Raw genomic sequence first — 17,891 nt, 5'->3', positions numbered from 1 at the left:
CATGGAGGGGGGGCTAAAAACAGTTTCACAAATGTTTCCAAACACAGATAGTGCTGATAAATCAGGGGAATGGACCTATAGCGGTGCAAGAAAAGCAAGGGTGCATGAAAGGCAGCCAAAGAGGCCACTTAGTTTTGCTGGGTCACCGGTGGCCCTGCGAAATCCTGCTGGGGCATGGCCACACTCTAGTTCACCCCACAGCAGAACCCAACGTCAGGTCCCTGCCCTGAGCTGAGGGGCTGGCTCCGATCCGGTCTCATACGCTCTTCTCCACTTCCATGTGCTCCTTGGCTGGAGAGGGCTGCTTGTCCTGGCTGCCCTCGGGGCTGGGTTTGGTGGGAGGAGTGGGGCTGCTGCTGGTGGTGGGCAGGAGGTTGGCAGACTGGAGCACAGCCTCGGAGTGCTCCCGGGCCTTCATGCGCAGTGCGGCCACGCTGGCGGTGCGGTTGCTTTGGCAGCCGTAAGTGGGCAGGAAGGAGAGGCCCATGGGATCTGGAACGCAGCACGAGCACAGCGGGCTCCCTGGGGAGGAAGGAGACAAGGCACCATCACTGATGGGGAAGGTCATGGGGACTGTCTGACTGTTCCTTCCATGGCCAATTTGGAGAGGGCAGAGATGGGGTTGGAGTCTCAAATGGCAACAATCCCCTCCCCTATTGACATTTAGCGGGTACATAGTATTCTCTGGATCCGGGCTAGAAAAGCCAGATCCAGTTCTGCTGAGGCCCACTGTGAAGGATCTTACACTGTGAGTCACCCAGGGTGACAAACAGAGTGAGCAAGGGCAAATGGAGTCAGAAGCAAGCAGTGAAATTTAGATCACACATGAGATTTCCCCACAAGCAGGGCTAAGCTCATCTCTTGCTCTCATACCAAGCTGCTTCTCTGTGTCTACCATCAGCCCCATGATGGAGGTGTCCCCTATCCTCCCCCTGCACGCTGAAGCCTGATCAATTTGGGCAGCTGCACTTGTTGGGTGAGTGTGAGGGGTCTCATCACTTATCTATATCTGAAAGATTACTGCAGAAAGAAAGGTGAAAATATTATGGTTATTATGCAGAAACTAATGACCTCTTATCTCACGGTAAGATGAGACAGGCCTTTCCTTTCTCCAGTCCCCTTCCAACTATTGGCATCATGTCCACCTGCAAGAGTCTGTTTTACCTTCACCCACTCAATGTCTGTGCTGCTTAAGGATGACACCTTGAAGAGAATGGCCTCCAGAAGTGAGCCAAGGCCACCTAAAGCTACTGCTGCTGGCATGCCTTTAGAGTCACATTAGGAGAGATGAGCCAGACCATCTCTACCCTGTCATCTGAAACACAGGGGCTGTTCCAGTCAGGCAATAAAACCCTGGAGAGAGGGTGAAATGGATACTCCTCTCCCTTCAAGCCAAAAGGCTCCCTTGCAACACACTGACAGAGGCAGTACTCAATCCACCAGCTGCCTTCCTGAGCTGGACCACTGCAGGCTCTTCCTCTGGTTTATCTTTGATAACGCTGGGACTTGGGCCAGATCCCAAACAAGCACACCTGGAATTACAGGCTGACCACTGGGCAGGACATGCAGTCCGTCCAAAAAGCCACCTTGGCACTAGCTTAGATGCATCTATTGAATGAAGGAGAACGTGTCAGGACTAAGGAGTGGAGGAAGGGTAGGATGGCTGAGCTGCTAGTGTCTAGTGAGAAACCTTAAGTGGCACCACTTTTTCCAGGGGTGTCAGGGGCCACACAAACTCCACATCCTCCTCCTCACCCCTGGCAAAAGCCTGTCCTCTGCTGTTACATTGTCTCCCAACAAGAAACAACCTGGCTGCATACATCTTGACACAATGCGATGTCTTCCTCTGATATTTCTAAGCCAAGGACTTGCTTTAATTTCTGCAGTTAAAATTTGAGTTAAATGGCTCATGACTAAGTGATGGAACTAATAACCTGCAGGGAGCAGGTAGTCTTTCTTTTACACTTCTGCTCTCGGTAGCAACGGGTCAGCACCCATCTGCTAGGGATGAAGGCAGACAGTTGTTTGTTTTTAGGATGTTTGCAATATTTCTCCACAGTAATTGTCAGAGATTAGCAGCTTGCAGGTAACATTCAGTAAAAAGTACTCTCTGCATTTTAAAAACCAGAATCTGCAAGGGACAGGTTATTAATATAACTGGAAAATCTTCTTTTCCCTTGTAATACTCCTCTGATAGAGCATAAGATCAGCAAACCAACATTTCCATGAGTCCAGGCATTCAAATGAATTGCACAAGCAAGTTTCAGCACTTGACTAAAATCCTCCATTTTTTGCTTTTAGCACTAGGAAGTTCAATCTTGAATTCTGTGGTTGCTATGAGCACATCAGAAGGAGAGTTTATAACAAGATCACTCAGTAACACATCTTACAGTTTTTGCCACCAACAGCCACTCTCATAAAGTCATTTTTTTGCCCTGTTGAACCACAGTCACTTCTGGGGTGCTGGGCGGCCACTATTTTAACAAGAGAGAGGAGAGGAAGATTGGCACTTCAGAGTCCCTACAGTTTGCAGCAAGTCCTTAGCTGCAGAAGACACACAGAAGTCTGTTTTTTCTCTAGTATTAAACCCCACTATCTTAAGGTTCATCTCTGAAATGGGGGAGCACGGAGGCCTGACTGTGCATCAGCTGTCTTTGTGCGTCTGCTTTCTAGTGCAAACTGAGTGAGACTTTTGAACGTGGCTGTTCATCTACCAGGCTGAGGGGAGGACCAGCCCATCTGTGGTACCTAACACAGGACTGAGCACAGACATTGTCTGTTTAGTGGGAGGTGGGGAGAAGTGGAAAAGAGTCTTCCCCTTTTCAAAAGAGCAGGAATCAGCTCCATCCCCTAAGAATAATTTTCATTCCATTGTTAGAGAGCTATAAAATATTTATCAGTCTTCAGTACCAATCTAAGCTCTTTGCTTAATAATTAGACCTGATATTACCTAGTGGCTCTGCAACCTGAGGGTGCAGTTACCTGTGGTGGAAACTAGACTATGTCTAGAAATAATTCACCCATAAACCATTCCTTTCATTTTCACTGAGGTTAAAACATTTGCAAACAACAGCTCACACCCAAAAAAATGTAAAGTAACAAGTGTCATTTGCTCCAGGGTCCAGCTAGAATACAGGAGAGTAGTTTTTAACCCTGTTTCTTTTTAACTTAGGTTGTAAGGAAGGTTGAATCTAACATAATTGCTGTGACTGCAGTCCAGTGAAATCTATTGGAATTTGCTGGCACAAAAGCCAAGACAAACGATGGGAGACCCAGGAGCCCAAGGTCTCCATCTGCTTGTCAGTCATCCCATAATGGACAGGGATGTGACTTGCACCAATAAAAAGGCATCCACATATAGAAGACATCAATTTACATCTTATTGCAGTAACCCTGAGTCCACAGTGGTGAAGGAAGGAATTGTTCCTACTTATTTCAAGTCCTTAGAGGAGTTTAGGTCCCATCCAAATCAGTGAAGCTTAAACCGTTAGCCCTAGATCTTGATCCAGTCTCCACTAACATGTATGACAGAGTGATATTACTTTAACGGCATTTGGATCAAGTTGCTACAATATGGACAGGATACCAATTTCTTTCTTTCAGGAACTTATTGCCTCCTGTACACAAAATTAAAATACACAATTAGATTTCCATTAACTTACAGCAAATTCTGCTGAATTGATCTGAACCTCCTTGTATTCCTATATGAGATCATACCTTAAATGCTCAGCCTGAACATAAATACTTAATGTAATAAATACAGTCTGAAATATTTGATCCACTTGGCAGTTTAATTGATCTACTACAGAGACTGACAGGAAAAATTAAATTAGTTCTGTCTTGTCTCTGCCAACATCACATTTCAACTGTAACGATATTTGATCTACAATTTTGGTTGCGAAACCTTTTGTGCAGTTCCAAGGTTCAGTTTCAGCTAAGAAGAGTGGGGTGGGAGCAGGGCCCATATTGGTTGGTACATAAGTATTTAAAATATATATTTTGTATTTTAACTTAACAGTTTAAAGAATTTAATTGCCTTTCTGAAAGGCAAAACCCCAGTTCTTTTCCTCTTCCAGTATTTGTGCATATCAGCATTTGATGTGGACAGCTGAACAGCAACCTGATATGGAGCAAAGTGAGGAAAAACTCCTGTTTAAAGTCCTCACCTGTCAATGTATGCTGTTTAGTTTTTAGAGAAAATATTATGCTTTATTTAACTATTGTTTTCTTCTGATAGTAATCACATACATTTGCTTGAGCTCTAAATCCTCATAAACTCTGAAATCACTTTCACAAGGGTTGGAAGGCCAACAACAACCTTGAGTTCATAGTGTCATTGACCAGTGAGAGCTGATTCAAAGGGAGCTTCCTCTTGGCCTTCATATGTGATGACAACACTCTGTCTATTAAAGCCTGAGGCGCAAACAGGAAAAACAAAAGTGGCTTTATCCAAACCTTCTTGAGCTCTGAATCAGAAGGGTCAGAAGAACAAGAAAGGCATGATCCTAAATCGTGAAACAGAGAGGCACCAGATGCCCCCAGTATAATTTGGGGTAGCCTCGAGGCTGTTAAAGTTGTTCTAGGTGGTTCCTCCTTCTAGTGTCTAAGCTGGTTAAGTGTGGAAGGCACCCTGTGCTGCCCAGAGGCTGGAAGAGCACTTCAGAGCTGACAGCAGAGTCCAAATGTTATAATTTCACATCTCCTTGACTTGTGAACCCTATATGCCCAATGCAAACAACAAAGAGCTCATGATCTGGCTCAGTTGCTCTAGCAGGAGCCTTTTTGTGTAAATAACTTGACACTGGAACTGGAGGATTTCATCCTCGTTTATTTGTGCCATTAGTACCATTTAAAAAAAAAAAAATAATTCAGAAGCCAGGACTTTGCCTTTTTGTACAGTAGAGCTGACAGCAAAGGCCACAAGAGCTGGGAGAAGAGAACCAGTCCTTGGAATAGTCAGCTCATCAACTATTAAACACTCTTCCCTTCCACACCAAAAACATGATCTGACCTGAAAACCTGCTGACGTGTGTCACTAAGAAGGGTCAATAGGAACCCCTGCCCAGCTAAGGTCCACAAACATAATAAAGATTTGTCCAGAAGGAACAAGACAGCACCCATTCATTTCTCATGGCTCTTAGGTCTCCTAGTATCTGCATATTCCTGAATATTTGTGATAAAGACCCAAAAAATCTACCTGCAAGGCAGGGCAGTGCTAGTCAGGGACCTGTGATATAGGAATCAAAGAAATTTGCTCAAGGTCTTTGCATCTGCAGTAAACTGAAGAAATGTTTTAAACTATCTAAAATCACAGTGGCAGGTAAACTAGGGAAAATGCCAAACAGAACCCACTTGATATATTTGCTATATTACATGAGAAAAGTCAGTAAGTCCATAATCAGGAATGACAGAGAAAATAAAAGATCCCAAGAGTTTTGATTCCCATCCTCCAGTCTTAGGGTGAGCAGTGGTGCTTTAATTCAGTAAATACCAGTTCAAGGGTAAGTTAGGTCCCTGAACACTTCTTTCTCAATCTTGGCAGTGGGAATTGCACAATGGAATCGGGCAAATTCTCTTCATCTTACCATAATAGAAATTGAAAAAATAATGGATGGGCAGTTCTAGTTGTGTATTTTTTCCTGGATACTGCAATTAAGCCTCCCTAATATGAACAACAGCAACCATAGCAGCAACAAACCATAAAAGAGCCTAATCAAAGGTGCCATAGAATATTCACTTTGATGTGCATAATGCAGTCCTGCTTCTCTATCAGTAGTGTGGAGGTGCCGTGAAACCAACTGAGCTATAACTTGCACAGAGCAGAGCTGTGGGTGAATTATGAAAGTAATTCCCTGGCAAGTGTAATTATTTCTTTCCTCATACACTGCACTCATCATGGGGTCTGGGGAAATTTCAGTGGAATGCAACAGACACACTCTTGGCCTCAGTCACCAGAATGGTAGAACACTTCCGCTAAAAAACGGAGATTTTTGTTTACACCCATTAATAACATCTTCTACATTAATGAATTGCATTCATGCTGTCATCCATTAAGAAGGTACTTTGAGGTCTCTCTCTGCACAGAACACTAGCTTCTCCTGATGACTCTTGTTATACAGCCCATAAATAAAACAAGTATTTTCCCTTCATATTTGAGGTCTGCAATTAAATCTACTAAATGGACTGCAGATGCATGGTTTACAGTAAGTGATTCATCTTGGAAGATCATGGAAATGTCGAAGCCACCACAATGAAGTAACATAGTTGTCAAATTAGGACAATTTCAGAGAGTAATGAACACCAGAAATTTCATCTATGTTAGCCAAGCTTCTTCCTGAGTATGGCCAGTGGTGAAGTACTAAAACCCTGAAGTAGGAAACCCTGTATACCACAGAAATTATGATCTTATGATAATTTTTCAAATGAGAAACTGTATTTCCTGAAAGAATAGTACGTAGTGAGGTCATATGGTAGTTAACAGATGCTTGCTACTAAGTACAGTCTCCAACGTGCTAAACTTCAGAGGGGGAGAGGACTCACCTAAGGAAAGGAAAAGGTCTGTTGTACTACTAAATAGAGAATATTTGATAGAAAAATGAAAAAACTGTCCAGTGATAATATACTCTTCTTTGGAACAGTCTGTAATCTAAATTACAGTTCTGATTGTTATTGCACAGCTGACCTGCTTTCTTCACAGAACATCTTGCAGTGGTAATACCATTCCTTTGAGGGAAAAAAAAAAAAAAAGGTAAATTTGAGAGACAGCAAGGTTCATGGAGCATAGTGCTTAGGGAGAATAACTTTATTCTCATTCATCAGAGCAGCCCTAATCTTATGCTCCAACAATATCCCTCATTTCCCTAGAAGCAGCACATGTGGGGTTCAGATGAACACTGCCTGTTGTAGAGTTGCAGAGCAACACAAAGCAAAAGACGAGTCTACGGCACACTGCACAGTTCTTCCAAAAGCAAAGTTGAAGGCTCAGTCTCTGCCTCATGCTAGACTGTTCTGAAATTTCTTGTCTCTACTGGACCAACTTCATCATCAACTATTATATACTTATACTACAAATTAGATTCAGGAATCATGTGCCTTAGACACTTTATGCAGCTTTGGAAATCTGGGTCTGGAGCCAAGCAATCAAAGTCAGAGAAGGAGAAAGAGAGGTATTAGTTTCTTTATAGAAGACAGAGAATTCTCAGGTGGCAGAATGAAAATGGTCCCTGAGAGCATAAAATAATTATTAATTAGTTACATCACTATCATCACTTGTTATTCACTGTATTGATTTTAATTGTCTCCTTCTAAAGCAGCAGTCAAATATTACTCACTGACACCAATGAAGTGTTGGCTCACAAGTCCAACAAAACACGTCTTGTCTCCCCAAACGACTAAGAAAACAACCTAGACTTCCCAGTAGTATCTGATGTGCTGAGAGTGCCCATTTGTCTGCAGGCAGCTTTTACAGCCTTACTGAAGAACACGTTTCCCTTTACCAGCCAGGTTTATTCTCCCAATGGTGGGAATATATATCTACTTACAGGATCCAGATAGAGGAGCTGCATTTAATTTTACATTTGCATAGAAAAAAGTGGGGTCATGCATCCACTGTTAATTAAATGGTGCTTTGATTCTGGAGCAACTATTTTGCTTTCAAAAGCACAAAGAATTCCTGGCAGTTTCAAAGCATGGTCGGCACAAGAGAGATACCAGGAAGAGCTCTTGATCGTTTCACTCATCAATAAATTTTGCAAAATGTTGGAAAACCTTACTACTTGCTGAATTTCTCCTTATCCAAGTGATACAAAACTCAAACATCTCGTAATTTTACACTCTGTGCTGGACTTGATGAGATTACATGTGGCATAAAGTCCTATGCCTTCAGAATCACTGTGGTGGACTCCTGTTGGCATTTCTGCTGCAAAATGCAACTAGATTTTCAAGGAAGAGGACTAGGTCACTTCATTAAGACATATAAGGACACAGACTAATGCCCACCTATATGTAGGGTTAGTTGTCCTTTGACATGCCTGAAGTGTACAAATTAGCTCATAGCTCAGAGGGAAATGAGAAGGGAGAGTCAAACTGAATTGAGCAAGACAAAGAACAGCATATAAAGGTTTTGTGAACACTGTGTCTCTCCCTGTCCTTTCCTTCCTTCCCACAACCATTATCTCTTCCTTCAGGCTGACATGTGAGCTTGATTGTGCTCTCAAATACATTGGTTTAGAAGAACCATCATTCACCTGGTGTTTCCATACCAAAGAAAAACAAAATATGAATCAGGCCTGTGATACTTTTGGTCCACTCAGAATCTCTAGAGATCACCCTGTTCATCACTGCCAATTAATGAGATTAAAGCTCAGGGTCTGCTCTGCACAGCCCTTACCCCAGCCCAAGTGAAATGGAGAAACAGGGAGAAAGGAGCTTGTGGAAATTAACAGAGGAAAGAGGCGACAATACTCCATATGTAAATACCACAAGAAATATGCTACAATTATTCTCTGCTTGTATAAATCAAATTTGCCACCTTATAGAACAACAAGTCCTTCCCCCTTAACCTCAAATCCAAAATTTGACATTACTGAGATCTAGCTGCAAAAGAAAAAGATATCTCCTCAAAGCAGCAGCTCAGCTGACCTTGCAAATATAACAATATGTTGACAGGCACAGGCAGCTCCACAAAGCTCCTGGTAGGTGGATATGCAGATATGCAAATCTGTAACTGGATTTCTTAAAATCAAAATATACAACATTATCCCAGTCCTCTTGCATATATCTGGACATTTCTAGTGTCAGGCAGGAAATATAAACTGGGCACTTCAGCAATGAACTGCATGTGTAGCTGACAATATTCAAGAGAATATGCATGCATCTGATAATTGACCATCCCTATACAAATTACAAAAAATCTGTATTTACATTTGGGACTAATTTTTCAAGGACACTGCCTCTTAGCCTGGGCAACTGACTATCTAATAAGTATCCCTACAAGAGTTTTAGGAATAGGATTTTTCCTGCCCATAGGTTGTAAACCTGCTATCAGGCAAAAAAGAGCAAATTAATAATTTCTCAATTTAGTGGCTGAGCTGTGAAATCACAGAAAATAATATCTGGAAGTCTTCCAAATAAATAAAACTAAAAAAACTCCTCATTACATTATTTTTCATTCATTTTTATTTAATTTTGCTTGGCTTTTGTTTATTGGGTTTATTTTTCTTAAAATTTATCTACATTTATACATGAAACAAGCGAGAACAATGTATTGATGCATTTAATTTTGAAAATGCTTAAATGTACATTTTAAGAAAAATAAAGTCCCTTACTTCCATCCAAAATAATTCACTGAACACAGCCCCATTTCCACACCTTTCAACCTGGCCAGGACTACATTTATCAGTGAACAATCTTTTTGCCTGAGGAATTTTACTTGTATCTACTCCAGAGAAGCTTTTCCTCCCAAACGGAAGAAGCCAAAACTCTCTACCCCAAGTCTTTGCAGTCACAAGGCAGAGACTGAGAGTCCAACAGCCACTGCCCACTTACAGGGTTTAGGCTGACAGTAATCCTTGAAGTTTTAGGGTTCACATCACACATGTATGGCTTTTCTTGATTCAAAATCACAGGTTCCACACCTATCAGAACAGCAGTAGCTGTATGGTGTGTCTGGCTTCAGCTTTTTTGGAAAGACAGGAGGAAAGGGGGAAGGGGGGCAGGACACAGGAGTTAATGCAAAACTCAGCAGTTACAGTCATTTGCTTCACGAATATACATTGGCAATGCTGATTTAACTGGAAATACTCACAAAGAGCAGGAGATATGCCAGACAACATAGTAAGAGGTATTAGAGGACATTTGTGTTTGTAGTAGGGAGTCTTAAACTGGGAAACTTTCCTCACAAATTGTTGTACCACACTGGAGCATAGAGTAAATGTATGTGCCACTTTGTGCTTGGCAGTGCTATGAGACTTTACCTCCTATAAATCTATAAATTGAATTCATCCTGCTTACACCCTTAGTCTTATAAATTGTTAGACTAGGAACAGCTAATGGATCAGCTGGTGATTTATTTTTAAAAGACGCATACTGCTGCTTTTTGGGAACTGAAATGGATATGAACACTGGATATACCCTTCCTGAAGCCTAAGTCTGAGGTAATGAGGAATTACTTTGTGTCCTCCCCTGTCCTCCTTCACAGGCTTTATTTAAGTCCTCAGAGGGGACCTACTGTTCAAGAAGAGAAAGGTCTAGCATTGTGCAGAGATGCACTGCAAAGGAAACTGCATGCAGAGTAGATGAGGCATTAGTAGTGCTTCCAGGTAATGTATAATGCAAAAGGATGTGTATAACTAATTTATTAGTATAAATATGACTCCTAAAAAAAAAAGCATATGCAAAGAAAACTCTAAAGAAGAAAAGCCTACCTGCCTTGTTCTTTGAGACAAACCCAGCACTCACTAAAACTAACTGTCTGAGTATGAAGGAGCTTTGTCACAAGTGATGCTACAAGTTATTGCAGGAGTCTCACTCCTGTATCTGCAGTATCATTCTGTGCAATTACTGCCAGTCGTAACGGAAGAAAGGATCCATCATTTCCCAAAGGCTTCCCCACTGCCTCAAGTGGGACCATGCCGCTTAGCTGGAAAGAGACGCTCTTTGAGCTTATCCCTAAAGTCAAAAAAAGTCACTTACCTTTTAGGGAGGCAACATGGGATAAAGCTTGTGCATAGGTGGCTGTGTTGAGAAGAGTCCCTGGCAGGCAGGAAGGGAAGAAAGGTCCTGTAGGACCCACTGCTCGGCTCAGGCTGGTGGAGAAAAGAAAACAACTTCCTTACAAAAACAGAACTAGCTGATTCCAAAGACATCATTTGTGCATTCACACAAACACATTGATGTCTCAGCATCCAACTAGCTGGGACCAAGCGGGTAACATTAGCCTCCCACAGTCACCAGCTTCTCTGCATTTTCACAGGGACCAGTGAGTTGCAAGAGAGACTGTTCATCTTCTAATGATTTGGGCTATGTGAAGATGATGCTGTGTAGGTCAAGGGTTAGCAGCAGGCAGGTCTGTATGTATGCACATACATATCATGCATGCTTGTCCCAAAAAGAAGTAGTTGATAACATATTACTCTTACCTCTGCGGGATCTCCAGACCCTCTTTTTTATTCCTGGTTTGATCTGCTGGGGAAGGGGAATTTAAATTCCTTGCAGGAGGTGCCACCTCAGCCATTGTCTCCTTAGAGCCCTCTTGGTCAGAAGCACCCCTCTCTGTTTTCCTCCATTTAGCTCTTCGATTTTGGAACCACACCTGAAGCAGGAAAGCAATCCAAGCTTGAATACCATGTTTAGCCGAACGTGAAGCAAGGAAATTGTAAATTGTTACTTTAATTAAATCAGTCATTTAGAAGCTTGGCTAAAACTTCTTCTTGTTTTGTGTACCCATTGTTATTCTAGTTGAGCGTTAGGATTACATTTGTGTTGTTTGGAATATTTCTGAGTCTGGAAAACAAGCCAGGAATGTCTAAAGATAATCAAAAGGCATTCTAAAAAAAAAAAAAATCTATGTTTTAGCACATCCAAAAGCCTTTTGTGTAGGGATGGCCTTTAATATGTACCTATATAATACATATCAGATTAATACATATCTAAGCACCCTGACAAAACTATATATAGGTCTTTAAGTGAGCTGCTGCTAGAATCAAAGAGGTCAGAAATTATAAGGTATGTATTAGGCCATCTTATCCAGCCCATTTCCTGGAGAGGACTGATACTTGCTGTTATTCCGCTGATGTATTTGTCCAGTCTGAATTTAGAGGACTCAAAAGATGGTAAATACTAATTTTGGAAGATCATTCTGCAGTTTAATACACACCAGTTTCCAAAGCATTTTTTCTGTAATGCAATACAAATATTCATGTTCTTGATTTTATCCCTTGCCTGACTTTTAGTCCAAACACTTTTTTTCTTTTTTTTTCCATTTACCTTGGAGCTGATGCTCTGAAAGCACCTTCTCTGGTGTGGAAAACGCCAAGCCTCTCTTGAGGTCAGGAAATCCACATTTTAATACATGACTTCAAGTATAGGCGATATTGTTATTATTATTATTCTCCTCCTACAACTCCATTTTAGTTAGCTGCCTTTTAATTGCATGTATCAGCAAACGTTGAATAATGATTTTATCTATATTCTAAATTTAGAGCAGTTAAATGCAAAGCAAAATGCAGACACTTTCTTGTGTCTTAATTGAATGAAGGTCACAGCTATAACAACATTTAATTGAGCTATTTTTCATTATCATATTTTAATGACTTTGCACTGACAGTTCGCCTGCTTCTGAGGAAAGAGCATGATGAAGTCGTTTATTTCCCTATTTAGTTATTGTTTGACAACATCATCTTCGATTAAGACTCTGCTTTATAGCACATTAATCATATTTGAATGAGCAAGGGGTATAAATGTAAACATATCTCCCATCCTCTGTGTTTCACCATGTCCCTGCATGAAAGCAGGCTAAACAAATGCTTGCATCTATTGTCTGTTTGCATAATAGCCAACAACAAGGCTAAACACCAGTCCTCAGCAATCTAATTGTCACCACCCCTATCTCACCCTTGCACCTTTCAGGAAGAAGTTATGATCTTCCACTTCTGAATGCTCAATAATTGTCCCATTTATCTCAATTTGCCGTTCAGTCTTTAGGCACCAATAGCCAAAATGGTATTTTTTAATTTTTTTTTTTTTAAGCCACTACCTACAATGCAGTGGCAAAAGGGGATTTTCATTTCCAAATAATAATCAGTTTAATTTGCCCGCATATGACCAATGATTCATGTTCAGATTTAATAATCAGGATCACATAATCTGATTATAGGAGAAATAATTTGTTTACAATCCCCAATTTACTGCGGTAAATTCCATTATCTCTCTTCAGCCATTGGGTTTTAAGAGATACTAACATGACCCTAGGGAACAAAAGGCAAGCTATTATATTTCCTACAATTAGATCTTTGCATAGTCTTAACCCCGAGCACCTAAATAAAATAAATAAATAATTAAATAAATAAAACCCCCAAAACGGCATGCAGAAAAGCCCTATAAATAAAATGAATACATAATCATGTTCAAAAAATGGTTTGCAACTCTGTGGTGGATGCCTGCAGAGTTATAAGGATCCATCTCTGACAACTGGAGGACCGCTGTTCTTAGTAGAGCTTATAGACACCCAAAGTTAATCTCTGGATATGGAAAAATAAACACCTGGATTTAAAAAAAAAAAAAAAAAAAAAAAAAAAAAAAAAAAAAAAGAGATAAAACTGGGGAGAAGGAAGCAAGAAAGGAAGGGGTAGAAAAGAGTGGGGGTGGAAAGAGAGTAATTGTGGCCAATGATATTTATTGGATCATATTAAAAGTGTGAGAATTGCTCTGCAGGCTCTTTAGCTGTCTAAATTAAGTGTTCAGAAAGAAGGCGAAAGGGAGAAAAGTTGAAGAAGTGCAAAAGATTTCTTCCTGGCAGCTGGGCTCCCTGCAGTTGACTAACCCCATTGCTCGACAGTGGTCATAGTTGCTTTGGAGAATCACGTCTCAGCTCTTTTCTCCACACACACCCCCTCCAAAAGCAAGGAAATGGATGTGCATTGATGTAATTTAGTACCTTGGAGACGCGGACAAATTAGTGTAGAACATTATCACTAGTTAATTATGAATGACCGATTAATCAACCTAATCTAATATTCCACATTATGTTGATGTTATTAAAGTGCATCATGAAAATGACAGATCGTCTTCATTTGCGTTCTTTGGCCAAATGTGCACTCTGCAGTCATGATGTCAAAAAAAAAAAAAGTTTGTCATTTTGAATACCCGAGAGTTAAATAATTCCCCAGAATGTTTACCTGCACCCTGGCTTCCGTGAGGTTGATTTTCATAGCCAGCTCTTCCCTAGTGAACACATCGGGGTAGTGGGTCTGAGCAAAAACGGCTTCCAGTGCCTCGAGCTGGGGGAGGGGAGGAGAGCAGAGGTCTGTCAGGGGCCGGGGCGGCTCGGAGCGCGGTACGGGCCGGGGAGCTGCCCTCTCGGGGGGTTGTCTGTCCGGCTGCCCCGGGGAGGTTTCTGCGAGGGATGGGGAAAGCGGGGCCGCCCGAGGCGGCGGGCCGGGCAGGGGGCCGGGGGGTGCAGGGCGGGCAGGCAGGGGACAGGCAGGGGACTGGCGGGGGGGCAGGAGGGGGGACAATCGAGGTGCAGATCAGGGGGCAGAGAGGAGCAGGCTCCTACCTGCTGCAGGGTGAAAGTGGTGCGGTTGCGGCGCTGCTTCCTTCGCAGGAACCCATCATCGAAGTCGCCGGCAGAGTGACCTCCGAAGGGTGCCGCGCCTGCGGGAGGAGAGCCGCGTTAGGGGCCGCGGGGCGCGGAACCGCAGCCCCCGGGACGGGAGGGCGAAGGGCCGGGAGCCGGGGCCAGCCCGGCGGGGCCGGCGGCTGGGAGCCGTTGTGGAGCGGAACGGAGCGAGAGGGGAGCGCTGCCCCATCTCCGAGGGGCGCCGAGCCCCGAGCACCGCGGCCGGCCTGGGAGGCACCGCGGGAGCGATCCGGACAGCGGGGACCCCGCGGGGCTGGGGAGTCCTGCCGACACCCGGGGGTCCTGCCCGCCTGAGCTCACCCCGCCGCGAGTGAGGGGCAGCCCGCCCCGGGAAAGGGTCTTTTTAAGGCCATGTGTGTTTTAAATGGACGAAGAGACGAGGCTCTGACCCAAGCGTGGTGACGGCAGCTCGAGCTGGTGAAAGCCCTGCTCGTCTGCCGGGAGAGCAAGTGGAGCCCCCGTGCCTGGAGGGAGCAGCGTGGGGCCGGTGGTAATTTTCTCCCCGCACTCCCCCCCCACCCGCCGAGCAGCGGCCAAGCCACCCCCCCGTGTGCTTGCCCTCATCCCTGGAGACGACCCACGAACACGATCACGGACGACTTCGTACAGGGCCGAGCACCGGGGGCGGTGGGAGCGCGCCTGGGGCTCGGCCACGGGTGGACCGCCGGGACTCGGCATCGGGGCTGGAGGAGGGAGCTCCTGCCCTTCACCGGCGGAGGGGCTCGAGGGGGAGATTGGGTCACTGTGAGTTTCTCTCGGAGGCCGAGAGAGAACAGACGGCCTGCCGGGATGCAAACCACCTCCCGTGGAGCAGACCCCTGCCTTCGTGGCTCCCCCACTTAGACATCACCGGTGCCCTGGCTGAAATGCTTTGCTCTCTTTCTGTTCGCTGACAAAACAGGGTAAAAAACCCAACCCAAACTAAAACGTAAACCAAAACATCACGGAACCGAAAAGTACCCAAAGCCACAGACGCGTTGCTGAGGTCTCCCAGACCTGACCCGCAAACCTTCCCGGCGGAGCGTCCCGGGCCGGGCCGGCCCCGCCTCAGGGCACAGGGGCCCGAGGTCGCCTCTCATCTCGCAGCATCATTTGGAAGATAAACGCGGCTCCCAGCCCCCTCCTGGCACACACCGACAGCTCCCTGCAGCCCCGGGAGATGCTCATCAGAGAATAAAATACTGTCCCGGTGACCCTCAGAGCCCGGTCACTTCCCCCGGGCACCGCCGGGCCTCCTTGAGTGCCCAAACCCACCAAAAACACTGGCCGAAAAGGGCTTTTCTGTTGCCGCTTTTTCAATTTGGTGATGGGTGGGTTTTTTGATTTGGACGGGGGCAGTGTATTTTTTTTTTTTTTTCCCACTTGTGTTGCTGTACGCTTTTTTCACCCTTTAGCAGGGCAGACTGGCCACCCGCCCGCCGGGAGAGGCTGCAGCCCCCGGGGACCCGGCTCGGGCCGCAAAAACCAGCCCCAAACTGCCACCGAAGAAACAAACAAACGAGCACGTTTTCAAAGCTGTCTGCCAAAAACTAACGAGCAAAGTCGCCCCAGCTCTCGGTGACACAGGCGGGGGCGGCGGGGCAGGCTGGCGGGGTGAGGAGGGGCCCCGACCCTGTCCTGCTCACCCCGGCTCCCCCAGCAGGGCCGGAGATAACTTTGGGGAGAGAATTTTCCAGGCGGCGATGCGCAGACCAGCTTGGGTCCGCTGGCCCTCGGCCAGCCGTGCTCACAGAGGGGGATGACCCTTCCTCAGAGGAGAATGAAATCGCTAGACCACCTCTTCCTGGCAGCGCTGCAGCGGGGAAAGCCCCTCTCTCGCCGGGTGATGCCCAGGCAAGGAGCGGGGGGGGAGGGGGGGGGAGGGGGGGGCGGGGGATTTTACAGGTCCTGGCGCCTTTTCTCCGCCGTGCAGCCGCGGCGAGCGCCGGCAATGCCCGGGCGCGGCGGGACAGCCCACCCGGAGCTGAAGCTGCGTGGCCGTGGCCGAGGCTTCGGGGCTGCTCTCGCACTACGAGCGCTGTCCGGAGGGAGCGGGTGCAGGGGGCCCTGGGCATATGCGGGGGTGACAGGGGGAAATCCCGAAAGCTGCCATATTCTTTAAAAAGGAAACAAATAAACCAACAAACAACAAATTAAACAAAACCCTCCGATCAGTAACACAAAGAAAATCCTCACTAATATTTATTTTTCGCCTTTTTTTTTTTTTTCAGTCGTGCTCCATCTTCCCGCAGAATGTTTGTAAAATAGCATTAAAGATTTATGTGGTCCCTTTGGCTAGAGGGAGGAGGCGTGACCACGTCCTGAAAGTGTCCCGATTACAGCCATGACACCAACATCTGTGCTGGGAGGGGAGAAAAGCATCTCTCTCGTAGCCTGAGGCTCAACTGCGGGATCGCTATCCGCAGAGGGGAGGCAGGTGGCAAAATGACGGGGGTGGGGGTGTAAAAACAAGGCCTTTCCAACAGGAATCAAATTAAAAAAAAAAAAAAAAAAAAAAAAAAAAAAAAGAAATCATGTAATCTTTCTTTCCATTCTGTGGCAAGAGGGGAAAGCTGGGCACGGTGAGCGGGGGATAGGGTTGTGTTTTCTCAAGCAAAAAGATAATACGATTTGATATCTAGCTGTCTGTAGATTTGCATCTTATCTCAGCACATATCTGTACCCCGACAGTCTTGGAGATGCCAGACCACAGTGTCTCCCTCCGTCCCCAGCGCACACACCCCCGCACACGCCTCGAAGTTCAGCTCTCGTACTTACACGTCTCTGTGCGACAACACTCACCCTCTAGCTGCGGCGGGCAGTGGAAGTAGAACATGGCCCCGCGGCTGGGTGGGCGCCCGCTGCCCGCCGCTGCGAGGCCGACGGCGGCCGGGGCCGGGGCCGGGGCCAGCCCGCGGGCCGCGGGGCTTCCGCGCACCCCCCGCGCACCAGCTCCCCAGCCGGGCACCGCCACGCACCGCCGAGGCGTCTCCTTCAGACCTGAAGACAGAAAGAGAGGGAAAGGATAGGTGAATAGCCAGAAGAAAGCGCCTAGAGAAACTCACTGATAACCCTAGATCCCATCCCAGAGGAAGCAAAGTAGTGTCTAACCCTGTGCAACGAACTGAAAAAGCCAAAGGCAGAAAACTCTGTGGTAGGTGCACAGTAATCAGAATCACTAAAACTTCGTTGCTTCTCTTTGATTTTTTAAAAAATTATTTTCCCTGTCAAATAGCAGATTATCTATCTATCTATCTATCTATCTATCTATCTATCTATCTATCTATCTATCTATCTATCTATCATCTATCTATCTATCTATCTATCTATCTATCTATCTATCTATCTATCTATCTATCTATCTATCTATCTATCTATCTATCTATCTATCTATCTATCCATCCATCCATCCATCCATCCATCCATCCATCCATCCACCCATCCATCCATCTAGCCATCTATCTAGCCATCTAGCCATCTATCCACCTATCTATTTATCTATCCACTCACCTATCTATCTATCTAATTATCTCAACTATAAACTTCCAGAGCA

General features: G+C 45.1%; 1 protein-coding gene across 2 annotated transcripts in view; it reads right to left on the bottom strand.

Moving 5' to 3' along the window:
- DRGX (dorsal root ganglia homeobox) overlaps positions 1-17,221 on the bottom strand; it is a 19,633-nt gene extending 2,412 nt beyond the window's left edge. The window contains exons 1-6 of one of the 2 annotated variants that reach the window (XM_042788569.1): positions 17,141-17,221; positions 14,276-14,373; positions 13,896-13,997; positions 11,139-11,311; positions 10,693-10,805; positions 1-522 (exon numbers count right to left, since the gene is read on the bottom strand). The exon at positions 1-522 is cut by the window's left edge and continues 2,412 nt beyond it. In XM_042788569.1, the coding sequence (XP_042644503.1) occupies positions 257-522; positions 10,693-10,805; positions 11,139-11,311; positions 13,896-13,997; positions 14,276-14,373; positions 17,141-17,174 (786 nt within the window). In that variant the 5' untranslated portion in view covers positions 17,175-17,221 and the 3' untranslated portion in view covers positions 1-256. The remainder of the gene's footprint in view (positions 523-10,692; positions 10,806-11,138; positions 11,312-13,895; positions 13,998-14,275; positions 14,374-17,140) is intronic. The other variant, XM_042788575.1, reaches the window with a different exon arrangement.
- Positions 17,222-17,891: the final 670 nt, after the last annotated feature.

The sequence above is a fragment of the Tyto alba genome, unplaced genomic scaffold, assembly GCF_018691265.1.
Source record: "Tyto alba isolate M040663 unplaced genomic scaffold, T.alba_DEE_v4.0 Super-Scaffold_1, whole genome shotgun sequence".
In the NCBI taxonomy this organism is placed as follows: Eukaryota; Metazoa; Chordata; class Aves; order Strigiformes; family Tytonidae; genus Tyto; species Tyto alba.
This window is presented reverse-complemented; position numbering and strand designations above follow the sequence as displayed.